This window comes from Rhinatrema bivittatum, chromosome 4, assembly GCF_901001135.1.
Source record: "Rhinatrema bivittatum chromosome 4, aRhiBiv1.1, whole genome shotgun sequence".
In the NCBI taxonomy this organism is placed as follows: Eukaryota; Metazoa; Chordata; class Amphibia; order Gymnophiona; family Rhinatrematidae; genus Rhinatrema; species Rhinatrema bivittatum.
Window position 1 is genome coordinate 211,050,756 of NC_042618.1, and position 14,297 is coordinate 211,065,052.

A 14,297-nucleotide genomic window follows, 5' to 3' on the forward strand; every position below is an offset into this window, starting at 1 on the left:
TGGCGGCAGTGACAAGTTATGAACTGCGCCAGCATGCACCATTCAAAGGCCCTGGGGATCCAGAAGAAGTGGGTCCCCCAAGGGGTCAGGCATGGATCAGTCCCAGTCTTGGCATCTTCTCAACTTGTCACTGCTGCTGCCACCATGATCAGGCCTATAACTGGCCCCTGCTTCTGAGAAAATATTTGTGAACAGGGGAAGATTGGAGAAGTTCTAGGGAGAAGGAGAAGGGTTTGCTACTGTGGAGGCCAATAGTGGAATAGAGGAAGTTATATTGTTGGTTTAACAATATTCTATTGCTTGCCTCCTTTAATGAAATACAGCCAGACTGGCCAAATATCATCCAGTATGCAATCCTAATCATCAAGAACAGACTTATTCATGCATGCTTTTGCCCATTGATTTATGGACGTAGCCATACTGTTGTATCCACCTACAAATACCCAAACACAGAATAGAACAGTTACTGTTTACTTTAATTAAAAATCACTGCAGCTACATTTCTTAGTCAAAACCTAAAACTCAATCAAGATTTCGGAGGATAAGAGTCCGCACACAGAAAGTTGGCAAAAACCCACGCAAGTTACACTAGGTTTCAAAATGGACTTATGCACATATGACTGCTTTGAAAATTAACCCACCAAAATGATCCTGCACAAGTTACTCCTGCATGCAAATGTTCCCTAAAAAAGTATGCGCATACTGCCGGATATTTTAAAATATATGCCCCACCCCAGCTCTGCCCCCAAGAATGCCTCTGTTTGGTCCAGGTAATTTTACCACCATATTGGTTGGGCAATTTTATAAAAGGCCATTTCTGCACAAAGAAAGCTATTGTATTTGCAGAGGTCTCTTTGAAAATTACCCCCATAAAGATAAATTCAGCAATTATACAATTACTGAAGTTATTTTCTAGTCAGATCCTTCTTCTGTCCTACTTTGGAGAGCTCTGATCTGATTAGGAGATCCTGTAGTATTTGTAAAATACTATCTCTATTCTCCCAGCCTGCTAATAATTTCCACCAGTTTTCCCAGCTAGTTGCTCAAGTCTCTTCCTTTTGTCTGTTCATGCTATGTTCACATGCTAGTGTGTGTTATCATTGTTTCTACTGGAAACAATTTAGTAGAATTAGGGGTCACGTTTTGAAACTCCAGGGAGGAAGACTTAGAAACAATGTCATGAAATATTTCTTCACTGGTGGATGCCTGGAATGCCCTTCCGGAGGAAGTGGTAAAGACTAAAACTGTGAAGGATTTCAAAGGGGCATGGGATAAACACTGTGGATCCCTAAAAGGCTAGAGGATGGGAATAAATAAAAAAGATTAACCTGCACGGAGTGGCAGTTACTACCCATAAGAGAAACATGGGGGTGACCTGCACGGAGCGGCAGTTACTACCTTGGGAAGCTTGCTGGGCAGACTAGATGGACTATTTTGGTCTTTTTCTGCCGTCATTACTATGTTACTATTAGTTCCATTACTTCCAGTTCCAAAGATACTGTCAATATTTCTTTCAAAATCTGTAATTCTCTAGTTGAAGTCGTTAGGGCTAGCCATTCCCTGTCCAGGACTGGCTGCTGGATTTTATCAGACGCACACTGCACTGCTATCACTCTCCCACCTGAGAGGCCTTAAACCAGAGTACCAAAATCTCCAGGCGCCAAAACATTCACCTGACACAACAAAACAGAAATATCAATATGATGAATAAAGACTGGAAATAGCCAGTACAAGAACCAAGCAGTGCATGACTGTCTATGAAGAAACTTCCAGTAGGCATTCCCGCCAAAGAGCATTTGCTACAACCTTCAAAACATTTGCAGTGTTTGTAAGACGTCTGAAAAAGGTGAAGAGCAAGCATTAAGACCAAAAATTAAGGATGTGAGTAGAATTGGTCAAATTAAGAGCCTCTCATAAGAATTAATATCTAGAAGGTACGTCAGTTCCAGCGACTGGAACAGGTCCAGAGCTTTCATAAGATCCAGATCTGGTAGGAAAGGATAGAGCTAATATGACAAATATAATTAGGACTTCTGAGGCTAGGTGTTTATAAATTGCAAATTTAGGTCCTTATATTTACAGGCAATTAGGTAGTTTTGGAGGGGCATTTTTAGGTTCATTCAATTTATGAAGAAAAGAGCCACCCAAAACTCTACCACAATTTAAAAACAATTGAGGTTGGGGAAGAGAGACCTGGGTGTCATGAGGCTGGGGCGCTAGCAGCAGCGTGTGTGTGGCTAGGGGTTAGTGAGAGTGGGGTGGGGGCAGGAATAGGTGTGTGTGTGGCTAGGGGTTAGTGAGAGTGGGGTGGGGGCAGGAGTAGGTGTGTGTGGCTAGGGGTTAGTGAAAGTGGGGTGGGGGCAGGAGTAGGTGTGTGTGGCTAGGGGTTAGTGAGAGTGGGGTGGGGGCAGGAGTAAGTGTGTGTGGCTAGGGGTTAGTGAGAGTGGGGTGGGGGCAGGAGTAGGTGTGTGTGGCTAGGGGTTAGTGAGAGTGGGGTGGGGGCAGGAGTAGGTGTGTGTGGCTAGGGGGTGCTGGTAGTGGGGTGGGTGTCGGTGTGTGTAGTAGGAGGTAACAAGGCGAGGGAGTGTGATGTAGGGGTGGGTATGTATGTGGCTAGGGGGTAACTGAGGGGCTGAGACAGGTCCTTTCTTCTTCCCCCCCTCCCTCTTCCCTATGCTCCTTTCCCCTTCTTCATCTTCTCTCCCACTTCCTTCCCTTCTTACCCCCCCCCCCCCCGTTTCCATTGCACTCCCTCTTGCCCCCTCATCTCTTCACTAACCTCAACCTTGGACCACCAGAGCTTGGGTTCCCTGCTAGTCCACTCCTCCTGCAGTGCCTCTTTTTTTTTTTTTTCTTGGCTTGGTAGGATTTGGGTGACTGCAGGTCCCACTCCAATAGAATAATCAAGCCACTGCTCTCATGCCGCCTCCTCTTGACTTATAGTGGCTGAACAATGTCATTAAAGTTCCACCAGCTAGACCTATTTTGGGGGATTTTTGGTTAAAACCAAAAAAATAATAATTTCCCCATTGGGGATGTTTTTTGGGGGGGGGGGTTCTCACTTTTAAACAAAACTCAGAAGACCTAAACATAATTCAGTCATATTTGTCCAGTGTACAAGCTATGATTGATGGAATACGTTCCCTTTTGTAGACTTTCATCAAAAAATGTTCAATCATTTTACTATACAATGGGATAAGTGTCATATTGTGTCAAATAATATTGCCCCTTGTCAATATATGATACCATTGGGTTTTCAGAAACAGAATGATTAATATCACAAACAGAAGAGGTAGATAATCAAACTTCCTATGGTCCAGCATACCTCATGGATAATATTTTACATATAAGGTTTGCCATAATAATCAAAGCAAAACTACTCTGGTGATTTTCCTTTATTGCCCTCCCTCTGAAAAGTGCCTACACAAATTTGAGCTTGCTGTTTGTGCAGGTACTTTATGTAGGCAAAACAATGCAATTTCTTGCCTCCCCCAACTCTGTTCCAGGAACTTCTACAAGGATACGCAGGTAAAAGTATGCACATTATTGACATAAGTGCATACTTATACCCATTAAGAGAGTAAGCGATAAGCAATCACCCATTTCTGCAGGTAAAACAGTGCTTTACCTGTGGAAACAGCTTCCTTTATAACCTCCCTTAGGATTTTTACAATTATTACACTCATAAAATTTATGTGCATACTTTTTATAACATGGGTAGAGAAAGTATGTGTGTTCCTGAATTACAAATATACGTGCATACCAGTGGCGTAGCCACGGGTGGGCCTGGGTGGGCAGGTGCCCACCCAACTTAGACCCAGGCCCACCCAACTGGCACCGGAACTGCAAGGCTGTCGCGGGATCCCATCCCCGCGACAGCGAACAAGAGAACCCACGCCTCGCGCGCCATCACGGCACACATGGGGAAGCGCTGCTGCGGCCGTATGGCCAACCGGTCTTCCTGTTCGGGGGGGGGGGGGGAGCGGAAGCGCCGCGCGCAGCTTCCGCTTCCTCCCCCAATGCAGGAAGATCAGCTGCCTCTCCTGCTGCCACCGGCCTCCTGCTATCTTCGGGCGTCGGGCCGAACTTCCTGCTTGGGGGGGGGGAGGGAGGAAGCGGACGTTGTGCGCTGCGCTTCCGCTCCCCCCCCCCCGACAGGAAGTTCGGCGGGCAGTACGGCCCGACGCCCGAAGATAGCAGGAGGCCGGTGGCAGCAGGAGAGGCAGCTGATCTTCCTGCTCTGGGGGAGAAAGCGGAAGCTGTGCACGTGCTTGAATGTGTATGTGTGGATGAGAATGGGAGTGTGTGTGGGTGAAAACTGGAGCCTGGGTGTGTATGTGGGTGAGAATGGAAGCTTGAATATGTGGGTGAATGGGAGCTCGAATGTGTGTATGTGTGGTTGAGAATGGAACCTGGGTTTGTGGGTGGGTGAGAATGGGAGCTTGAATGTGTGTATATATGGGTGAGAATGGGAGCCTGGGTTTGTGGGTGGGTGAGAATGGGAGCTTGAATGTGTGTATATATGGGTGAGAATGGGAGCCTGGGTTTGTGGGTGGGTGAGAATGGGTTTGTGGGTGGGTGAGAATGGGAGCTTGAATGTGTGTATATATGGGTGAGAATGAGAGCCTGGGTTTGTGTGGGTGGGTGAGAATGGAAGCTTGAATATGTGGATAAGAATGGGTGCTTGAATGTGTGTATGTGTGGGTAAGAATAGGACCTTAAATGTGTATATGTATGGATGAGAATGGGAGCTTGAATATGTGTGGGTGAGACTGGGAGCATGGGTTTGTGGGTGAGAATGGGAGTCTGGGTTTATGTGTGTGGGTGAGAATGGGTGCCTGGATGTGCGTCTGTGTGTGCATAAGAATATAAGCCTGGGGAGGGGTGAGAAAGTGAGAACTTGTATGTGTGTCTGCAGAGAATGTGAGCTTGGGGGGGGGGGGGGAGAGCATATGAGAGTGACAGCTTGAGTGTGTGAGAGGGAGTCTGTGAGAGAAAGTGTGTGTGTGTGTGTGTGTGGAAGGGAAGAAGACAGTAATAGAAGAAAGACACTGAAAAGGAATTAGGAAATGAGCTATAAGGGAAAAAATGGGAAAAAGAGACCAGGACCAACTGATTAGAAAAATACAAAGATCATACAACAAAGGTAAAAATATATATCTATATTTTGAGATGTTAGCAATTTAAATATAAGCAACACAACCGCTCTCTCAAAATTTATGGACAGGTAGGAGCCGTGTATAAAATCGTAATAATAAGAAGGCTAAAGTACCACAAATCACCGTGAATTATGTTTGTATCATTAAGTAAACCTCATACTTAGGCGTAGATGTGAATGCTATGCTGCATAATTTGGCATTATTTATCAGTAAAAAAACAACTAGTAGACCTGCATGCCTACAGCCCACCCATGTTAACCTTGTGCCCACCCAAAAAATCAATTCTGGCTACGCCCCTGGTGCATACTAAAACATATGAGGAGGAGTAGTCTAGTGGTTAGAGCAGTGAGTTATGAAGTAGGGAATCCAGGGCTCCAATCCCACTGCTGTTCCTTGTGATCTTAGGCAAGTCATATTACCCTCTGTTGCCTCAGGGAAAAACATAGATTGTAAACCTCTTGGGACAGGGAAATACCTACAGTACCTGAATATAATCTGCTTTGAAGTGCTGAAAAGCAGAACATAAATCAGAAAAGATACATCCTTCTGGGGCTTAGAAATACACAGTATTTTATAAACTGTGGGGCTCCAGTTGTATGGTTTATAAAATACCAGCATAAATTTCTGCAGGCCACTTACATGCGCATTTGGTAATTTATGAAGACTACTGAAAACTGGGCTGTAAATGTGTATTCCTCTTTACTGGCAGAGGGAGAACAGGTTAAATGAATAAATACTGCTGTCACTGATTTACACCAGGAAGCTGGCACCGATAAGCTGACGGGGAGAGCTGCTGGCTGAAGCAAAACTGTAACCTGGACAACTATTTGGGGGGTTTTTTTGGCTGCAGCAAGCCTCTTGCAGTGCCACTTTATATCATTTTGCTAGTATTTTGTGGATTAACAACTAGTCTGTAGCAACTATTAACAAATGTAGCTGCAAAAAAACCTGTGTTCAGAGAGAGTTCCATTTGTGGCGATTTTATTGAAGAAAAAAAAGAGTAGCGATCCTCTTACGACCTCCACTAGTTGGCACTAGTCACAGATCTGAGATACAGGCATGGAGGAGTAGAGTAAATCACTTTCTGTAGCACTCCTACGTGGCGGCTGCAGTGGTGTGCTCCTACCTGCTAAGTTCAGGCACTGTTAGAGACTGAGCTGACAGTTTTGGCAGTAGGAGAAGGAGCTGTTCTTTTTGTCTGGTTCCCCTATCCCAGGTAGGCTAGGTCTTACATTCTTGGCAACTCAGGATAGGAAGGAAGAGAGAAAACCTGCTGCTCCATCTCATATCCAGGGTTGACTGTTGGAGAGAGTCTGTTTTGAGTATTTTTGTGGGTTTTTTTTTCCTTTTGGTTTTGGACCGGGTGGAGGATGAAGGCAAAAACAGTAACAGAATTCAAGAAAAGCAGAGAGGGTTCTTAGTTGTGGGGGAAAAAGAGGATAATGCCAGAGATAAAGCAGAGTCTGTGGAATTGCAACAGGATAGTAAAATGAGTGGAGGAGATGGGCCTTTTCTGCCATCTCTCGGAAATTATTCAATTTTGGCCAATACTGAAATATCCCTAGTTCCAGGAAACCCATGCTGCGGACTGGAGATTTATCACTTGTTATTTCATACAGTATTTATGAAAGGAAAACTACAGAAACCTATATACCTCTGTCCCTCAAATTTTGCATTTAGAACTTATTTAAAAGGCCTGGAAATAGGTCTCATCATTTTCACAAAGATGAAAATGTCATAACACATCTAATAAATCTAATATTGTATTCATGTGTTAAAGCTTTAGATTCTTTTCTGTCTTCTATCTGTTTCCTCAGATACATTTTCAACGGCGTAGTTAGGATCTCTATGGGTAACAGGAATTCTGCAGGGAGATTGACTGAATCTGAATAAGGGGATTTTCTGCCACCTTAAAGTATGTGTGTGCTTTCATGAATGCTTATACTTTTAGCCATATAAAAAAGGCCTTGTGGAAAACTCAAGATTATCCAACTCTCTCTCACATCTCTCACAGCAGCCTCTAAAATGGTGCTGAGGACCATCCATTCTGCTTGGGTGAAAGAAATTTGGCTTGCAGGCCCATCTTCCCTCATCCTGGCCTGTTTCTTCTTGACCATGCATTGGAGGTCTCACAACTTGTGACTCAGGTCTTGCACACCCCTGTTATTGTGGAAGATCATATTGTGTTGGTGGCAGATTTTCTGCCAGGTCCGCTCTTTCTAATAGGATCCCATTCTCCATGACTCCTTCCCGTATAAGATGTGCTGGACCTTCATTACCTCTTTCACCAGAAGAGTCACTTTCTGTGGCTGGAAGTTAGACTTCCTAAGCAGGACTCCACTTCTTCCAGACATGGTGCTGTTCGAAAGACCGGCTATGGACTAATGCTTATATACATTTATTTATTTATTTATTTATTTATTTAACAGCTTTTCTATACCGACATTAGTAGGCACATCATATCGGTTTACATCAAACAAAAGATGAAAAATACATTGAACAGGGAGTGGGGAGGGGACAACATAGTGCAACAAAATGCAACAACGGTGCTGCAACTAGAGGAAGTTAAGGCGTAAACTTGAACAGAACTGGAGCGGTAAAATATTAAAGTAATGACTTGGAGGACATGAAGTTGGCGGATAGGTGAGGAGGTGAGGTGATGAGGTACGTGGATCTAGTCTGGATATGCCTGGAGGAAAAGCCAGGTCTTTAACATTTTCTTGAATTTGAAGGGGCAGGGCTCAAGGCGGAGGTTTGTGGGTAGGGCATTCCAACAAGTGGGGCCAGCAATTGATAGGGTGCGATCCCTAGTTGAGGTGAGGCAAGCATTCTTGAGGGATGGGATGTGCAGGGTACCTTTGCATTCATATGTAAAAGACACATTCATATGAGTATAAAGGGACAGGGTTTACGCACATACAATTTACATGTAAACTTTTATAAAATAGCTGCAATGTATATTGGCTGCATATATGCATGTTTATTCTTTGGAAAGTTGTGTTATATGTGTATATTTTCCTCAAAGAGTTGGGCTGTAATAGGGTAACCTGCAGGCTCCTTGTCATCAGGGTCAGGCTGAGCCAAGCCAGTCCAGGGTTTATCCCTATTGCTTTCAATGGGTGCAACACTTGGACCAGTGATGCCTGTCCCTGATGACATGGTTGGAGCCTGCAGATTACCCTTGTCCATAAACTGTATATTGAGTGTAAGGAATGCAAGGAATGTGTGGATGATGAACTCATCTGAAGCCTTGAACTTTTATTTTGTGGCCTTTGCTTTTATTCCTTATACCTGGTATTTAATCATTAAGGACAAGAACCTTCAGTCAGCAATTAACAATCTTTTTGGAAAGTGTATGTTCCTGTGTGTTAGAAGACATTTGGCTATTAGTCTATACTGGGTTTCATTATTAGCTATATTTATCCTACAAACTCTGTCTAGTGTAATTGATGTCTGAATGTGAAGCAGCTGAGGGAAATTATAGTTCAGATTATGCTTCAGGCAATTGCTCCCAAGCTCTGAAGGCTTGCTTTGTCAGGGTCCTTCCCAATTATAGGTGATGTAGGTGGGCGAGGTGGAGAATTCATGGAAATGAGTCCCTGATAGCTCACAGCTGGGAGCTTTTGTGTGAAAACCTCAAATACTCCTTAAGCCTACATGTCATGTAGAAAACAGGACAAACCAGTTTTCTGGCAGGCAGAACACCATTGGAAGGTGGGTCTTACTGAATTATGTGCGGGCAGAGCAATGAAGGGATTTCCTAGTGAGTAAAATTGAGCGTCGGTTGTTGGACGCACTGACAGCCACCTCTACCGCTAATATGGAGGCGCTAGGGACATGCTATTGTCCCTAGTGCCTCCTTATTAGTGCACTACCTAATTTAAATACAGAATCGCATGCTGAGGGGTGCCTGAGTGCGCATCGGGAGAGTGGGCACTCAACATGGAGCGCCCACTCTCCCGCATTTCTTATTGTATCGGCCTGGAGATGTTTCCCTCAATAAAAGTATACCAGTGTTTGTGGGATGGCCACACTCACATCTCTGCCACTTGCAGGAAATAAGACCTAACAGCTTGGATGTGTAGTGTGCATTTAAAATGGGACATTCAGGGGAGCTAAGTATAGAATATAGCTCCTAATAACCAGGTGTTAAACAAAATAATCCAATAGGAATGATGAATGAGATTTTGATGACAGAGGTGCATGGCTGTGTGTGTGTCTGTGAAAGTGAGTGGATGTGGCAGTGTAGAAAGGGCCCAGAAGCTGGGATAATATAGTTTATGAAATGCATAATGAGACACACAGATTTTTATTAAATTTAAAGTATTTTTATAACTTTAAAAACTATTAAAATCTCAAAACTATTTACAGTAAAAAAAATACATTTGGCAAGTGGTAAGAAAACCTAAGGAGCAAACTATTTACATAACTTAAAATGGCCCAGGAACTGCGGGAGGCAAGATTCTGATAGGCTATAGGGTTGGTGGCTGTAGTGGTAACCTCATTCCCATCAGCTTAAGAGCTGCAGTGTAGTGTCTTGAGCCTGGGTGAGACTCTCCACCACTTCCATCAGCCTACTGAAGTCAGCCCACAGGCCATGGCTGTCCTCCCCCATCCTCTCTACAGCCTCCCTTATGGGAGCTAGAGTACAAGCCTTTGGGCTAAGAATGGATGCTCTAGCCACAGATCGCACCTCTGTAACCAAGGGATGCTGCACTGAATTTGGGCAAAGTTCTCCAGAGACCTTCCAGCCTCCTTTGCCAGCAATAGCTGAGCAGCATCAGAACCTAAGGTCCCAGGGCCAAACGCAGAGGAGGCCTTACTAGGAAGGGGAGAGGGAAAGGGGCCCCTGATGGCAGTGGCCTGGGGTGACCAGTAGAGGGGGAGTGGCTGCCATGCCGCTGCAGATTCCAGATGTGGTGGTAATGGTGGTGGTGGCTGGTGCTCCCCTGTAGCGGGCACAGCTGATGTTCCAGCTGGAGGGGCCAGGAACCTGAGGGCTACATCCTCATCCTTACAGCTGGTATTATCTGTGAACAGAGATAAAAGAGTATCAGTCCATCTGCTGGTGTGGTCATGGGTTGGATTTGTTGCAGCATTGATACAGTTAGATAGCATAGCATTTATGGGAGAGTTAGAAACAATGGATAGTGGTCCTATCAGGTTCCCAGACAGATGTGGGCTTCTTTACAGCATCCTTTAATGCATGCAGCAAAGGTAGTGATAAGAGCTCAAAGGTTGGCTCAGTGGCCAACATCTAAAGGAATGTGGTTAGGATTCCAAGCCATCAATGACCATGATGTAGACACAAGGCAATGGGTCCTTGTAGGAAATGCATTGACATACCCTGGTAAGTGTATTAGGCATTGGTTCTACTTATTTCTATTAGTCCATTAAATGTAGTGTTTCATGACAAGGAAAACCATGACTCAGGGATATATAAGATTTGCCTTCTAAATACATAAGGGATTCTTGCTGCTCTTGGCAGAGACAGGGTCTTGTTGAGTGGCAGGGCAATAATGGACTCTGTGTTGGAAGCAAGATATAGACCGTGTTGACTTGTCTGTGATGGGCATTTAGTGAACTTACCTCTGGCCTCCTCCAGCCTGGCATACAGCTGATCGAGCCATTCCCCCTCCTTCCAGCACAGCTCCTAGGCTTCTTCTTTAGGTCCTCAGTCTATGTAGAGGAGAAGTAGGAATAAAATGTTGTGAAATCTTCTAATTGCAAGGTTGCTTCAATTCCCAAAAAACCAGCTTGATTTATGGTATCAATGTTGTTGCTTTGTGCATCTACATACTGTATGCTGTAAGGCTTTGGCCACTTCTACCAAATGCTTCCCCCTATCTACTCTCCCACTCTGTAAACCCCCTGTTCATTGTAACTTTATCTTCATAGTTAATTGGTTACCCCTTCTTTCAATGTAAACCGGTACGATAAGACACTAGTCTTGAGTATCGGTATATCAAAAGTATTTAAATAAAAAATAAAAAATATCTCTGTAGGCTTAAACTGCAGCAAATTCGTGAAAAGCAAATTTGCTTTAGTTCAAAAAAGTTTCTGGGTCGGTACCTGGTGTAATCTGGCTAAAAATTACCACTAGGAAAAATTCCAGTAGAATAAAGTCATCAGAAAAACATTTCCTGATATTATTTTTGTTGTTAGGAACCTTATTGAAAATTTACCAATCTATGCTTTAACCCACAGTACACTTGGCAGGTATTGTGTGTTATCCGCTGGTTCTAACGCAAATATTACATCTTGTTTTAATAAGATGCAGAACACAGTGGCATTAAGAGAGCCACTTTTTAAACTGAATGCTGTCCTATCTTATCTAGCCCTGGAAAATGTGATTGGCAAATGTGGGCTGAAGGACACCCCCAACAGGCTCCCGCCCCCCTGAAATACAAAGAGCCTCCTGGTCTCTCTCCCAAAATGAGAAACGGGCCTCTAGGTCTTGGTATCATCCCATTCTTCCTCCCTGAAAAATAGCAAAGGCTTCCAGGCTTGAACCCCCATCTCTACCCCAGCCCAAAAAATACCATGGGATTGGTGTTGAGGTTGTGGGCCCAATTAGTCCCCCCCAGAGGCAAGCTTCTATCTTCCCCTTTCCCCCACTCTCCCTTCCCATGAAGGGGTCCGCACGAGGGAAACTGTTTCCCCTCCTGTTGGCCCAGCACTCTGACAACACCCCTATAAGGCATTGTTTAGTGAGGGGGGGGGGGTGTTCAGCATCAATACCTAATGAGGATATAATCTTTTTAATTATTATTCCCTCATTTGCATGTGTGTTAGCATTACCATCAGTAATTCCAGCAGTAATTCCAAAATTAATGTGTGTTAACACTAATGCCCATTAGTGCTTAGGCTAGTATATCGGTTGAGCTTAAGGCTAGCAACAAATACAGCATTAACATCCTTTCTCCAGTATCCCCTTCCCCTGTAATTTGTATGGAAATTGAAGATGACAAGAAGACATGAAACAAGAGAGTAAAAAACTTCTCCAAGCCCTTGCTGCATACAGATTCATGATCTGGATCAGAGCTGGTGCAAGCATATTAGGTGCCTTAGGCAACTTTCAATCTTAGCCCACTGCCCCCTCACCCAAGACTTACCTACAGGTAGTAGCTCCTGCACTTTTTGACTGCCGGTAGGATGAAGTCTGCTGGCAATCCCGTGCTACCTCCTGTACTCTTCAGATACCAGTGGGATGGACTCCACCAGCAGTCCCTGGCCTTTTCCCACAATTTTGCCATCCCAAAGATGTGGTCTTCTAGCCAACCACCTACTTTGCCTAATGGAAGGTTAGCCCTGATCTGGATAGCTTCCAAATTCCACGCCCCAGTTATCTCCAAGATCAGGCCTGTGCAACTTACCTCTGGAAACAGATTTTCCAAACGATAAAAGAAGGTAGATGGGTAGCTCCTCAAGATTGGGAGCAAAGAGGAAGCAGACCTTTTATTTTGACATCAGTAGTGGACAAAGTAAGGGAAATACAGTGCTATGTATGTCTAGTAGCACTTTAAAAATAAGTAGTAGTAGAAGTAAATGCTACTGAAGTATAAAATAGTGTAATAACTTGAATCCAGTTGAGTTAATAGGCTCCTAGGCAACATGTTTTCACAAGGGGTAGATGTTGCAAAACATATTAGATTGAATTCTTTGATAAAAAGACCAGCGAATTAGATCAAGCAGTGCAGTAAATATGTTCTATCTGGATTTCATTAAAGCCTTTGACACTGTTCCACAGAGATTGATGAGCAAACTAGCCAGTCTGGGAGTGGAATTTAAAAAAAGAAATGGGATGAGAAGATGGTCAAGCGACAAAGCTTTGAGACTAGCGATCAATGGCATTCACTCTGGTGAAGGGAAAGCTTAGAGACTGGTGTTCAACAGGGTTCACTCTGGTGAAGGGAAAATGATCCGTGGAGTGCCACAAAGATTAGTGCTAGGCATGATCCTCTTTAACATCTTTAAGTGACATTGTGCAAGGGCCAAACAATAGCATTTCCTTAAGATGCTCAAGGAGAGAGGGTCATTATAGGAAGCTGAAGGTAAGTAAGCTCAGAAGGAATATTTGAAAATACTTTTTCACTGAGAGGGTGGCGTATACCTGGAACGTACGTCCAGCAAAGGTGGGAGGAGCCATAATAGTGACAGAATTCAAGCGTGCCTGGGATAGATACAAAAGAGCCCTAGTGGAAGGGTGCGAGAGAAGACATCTAATGGAGTAGGATCTGTGGCAGCCCAGCAGACAGGTACAAATGGGGCAGACTGTAGACCAAATATCTTCTGTGTGATGGAAATTTGGTCCTTCTTACTAACAGTCCCAATGCAAATTATGAATAGAAGGGGCGGTGATTACTCAAAACGAGCTCTGAGCTAAATTTCAATGTGTACATTACAATCTATGTAATTTCAGTGAATCTAGCAGGTCCTGCCTAAGCACCCAAGCTACCATGATGTCAAGCAACAATTCCGTACTTTCTATTACAGGATACCTGGGTTATGCCAGTGGATTCTCACTGAGCTGCATGGTGTTCTTTCTTGCTTCAGTAAGTATGGAAGTGCTGGAGAGATGTGGAGTGTTGAAGGCATTGTATGGGACAAGTAAGCTGATAATGTATTTTACCAGTTTATTTATAAACCACAAATCTGAAATTCTAACAGCGAGGCATATATTACTGAGGGGTTTTCATTTTGCCTGTGGAGCTTGCAGGCCCCATGGGAACTCAGTTCTTGCCTGGCAAGGACCATAGTAATTGATAGGAGAAAAAGACCAAAATGGTCCATCTAGTCTGCCCAGCAAGCTTCCCAAGGTAGTTATATAAATATCTGCAGAGTTTGCAGGTGCACTGGGAAGTATATATGGGCAGTTAAAAAACAAATTCCCTGTGCGTACTTTACTGGGATGGCCCCACCATGTTCCCTTTTTCAGGCACTGGAAGGGGGTTTCAGAAGCATTGGTTATGTTGCCCATTTACCTGCAGAAAACTCCTCTGAAAACTGCCCCCTGAAACTGGACAGATTTTCCATTTGATGCAAGTTCCCAGCTGACCTTCATCAAAGTGTCACCCTGTGCAGGTTGGGTTGAGGGTATTTTTTAATGCATTTCCTGGTGCAGAGTGCTTCTTTCTT

At 44.1% G+C, this 14,297-nt stretch overlaps 1 protein-coding gene across 1 annotated transcript in view; it reads left to right on the forward strand.

Annotated features, from left to right (window-relative positions):
• Positions 1-14,297, forward strand: part of LOC115089379 (sodium-coupled neutral amino acid transporter 3-like) — an 89,624-nt gene that overhangs the window by 18,584 nt on the left and 56,743 nt on the right. Inside the window, exon 4 of the mRNA XM_029597470.1 lies at positions 13,656-13,714. Coding sequence (XP_029453330.1) covers positions 13,656-13,714 — 59 coding nt within the window. The remainder of the gene's footprint in view (positions 1-13,655; positions 13,715-14,297) is intronic.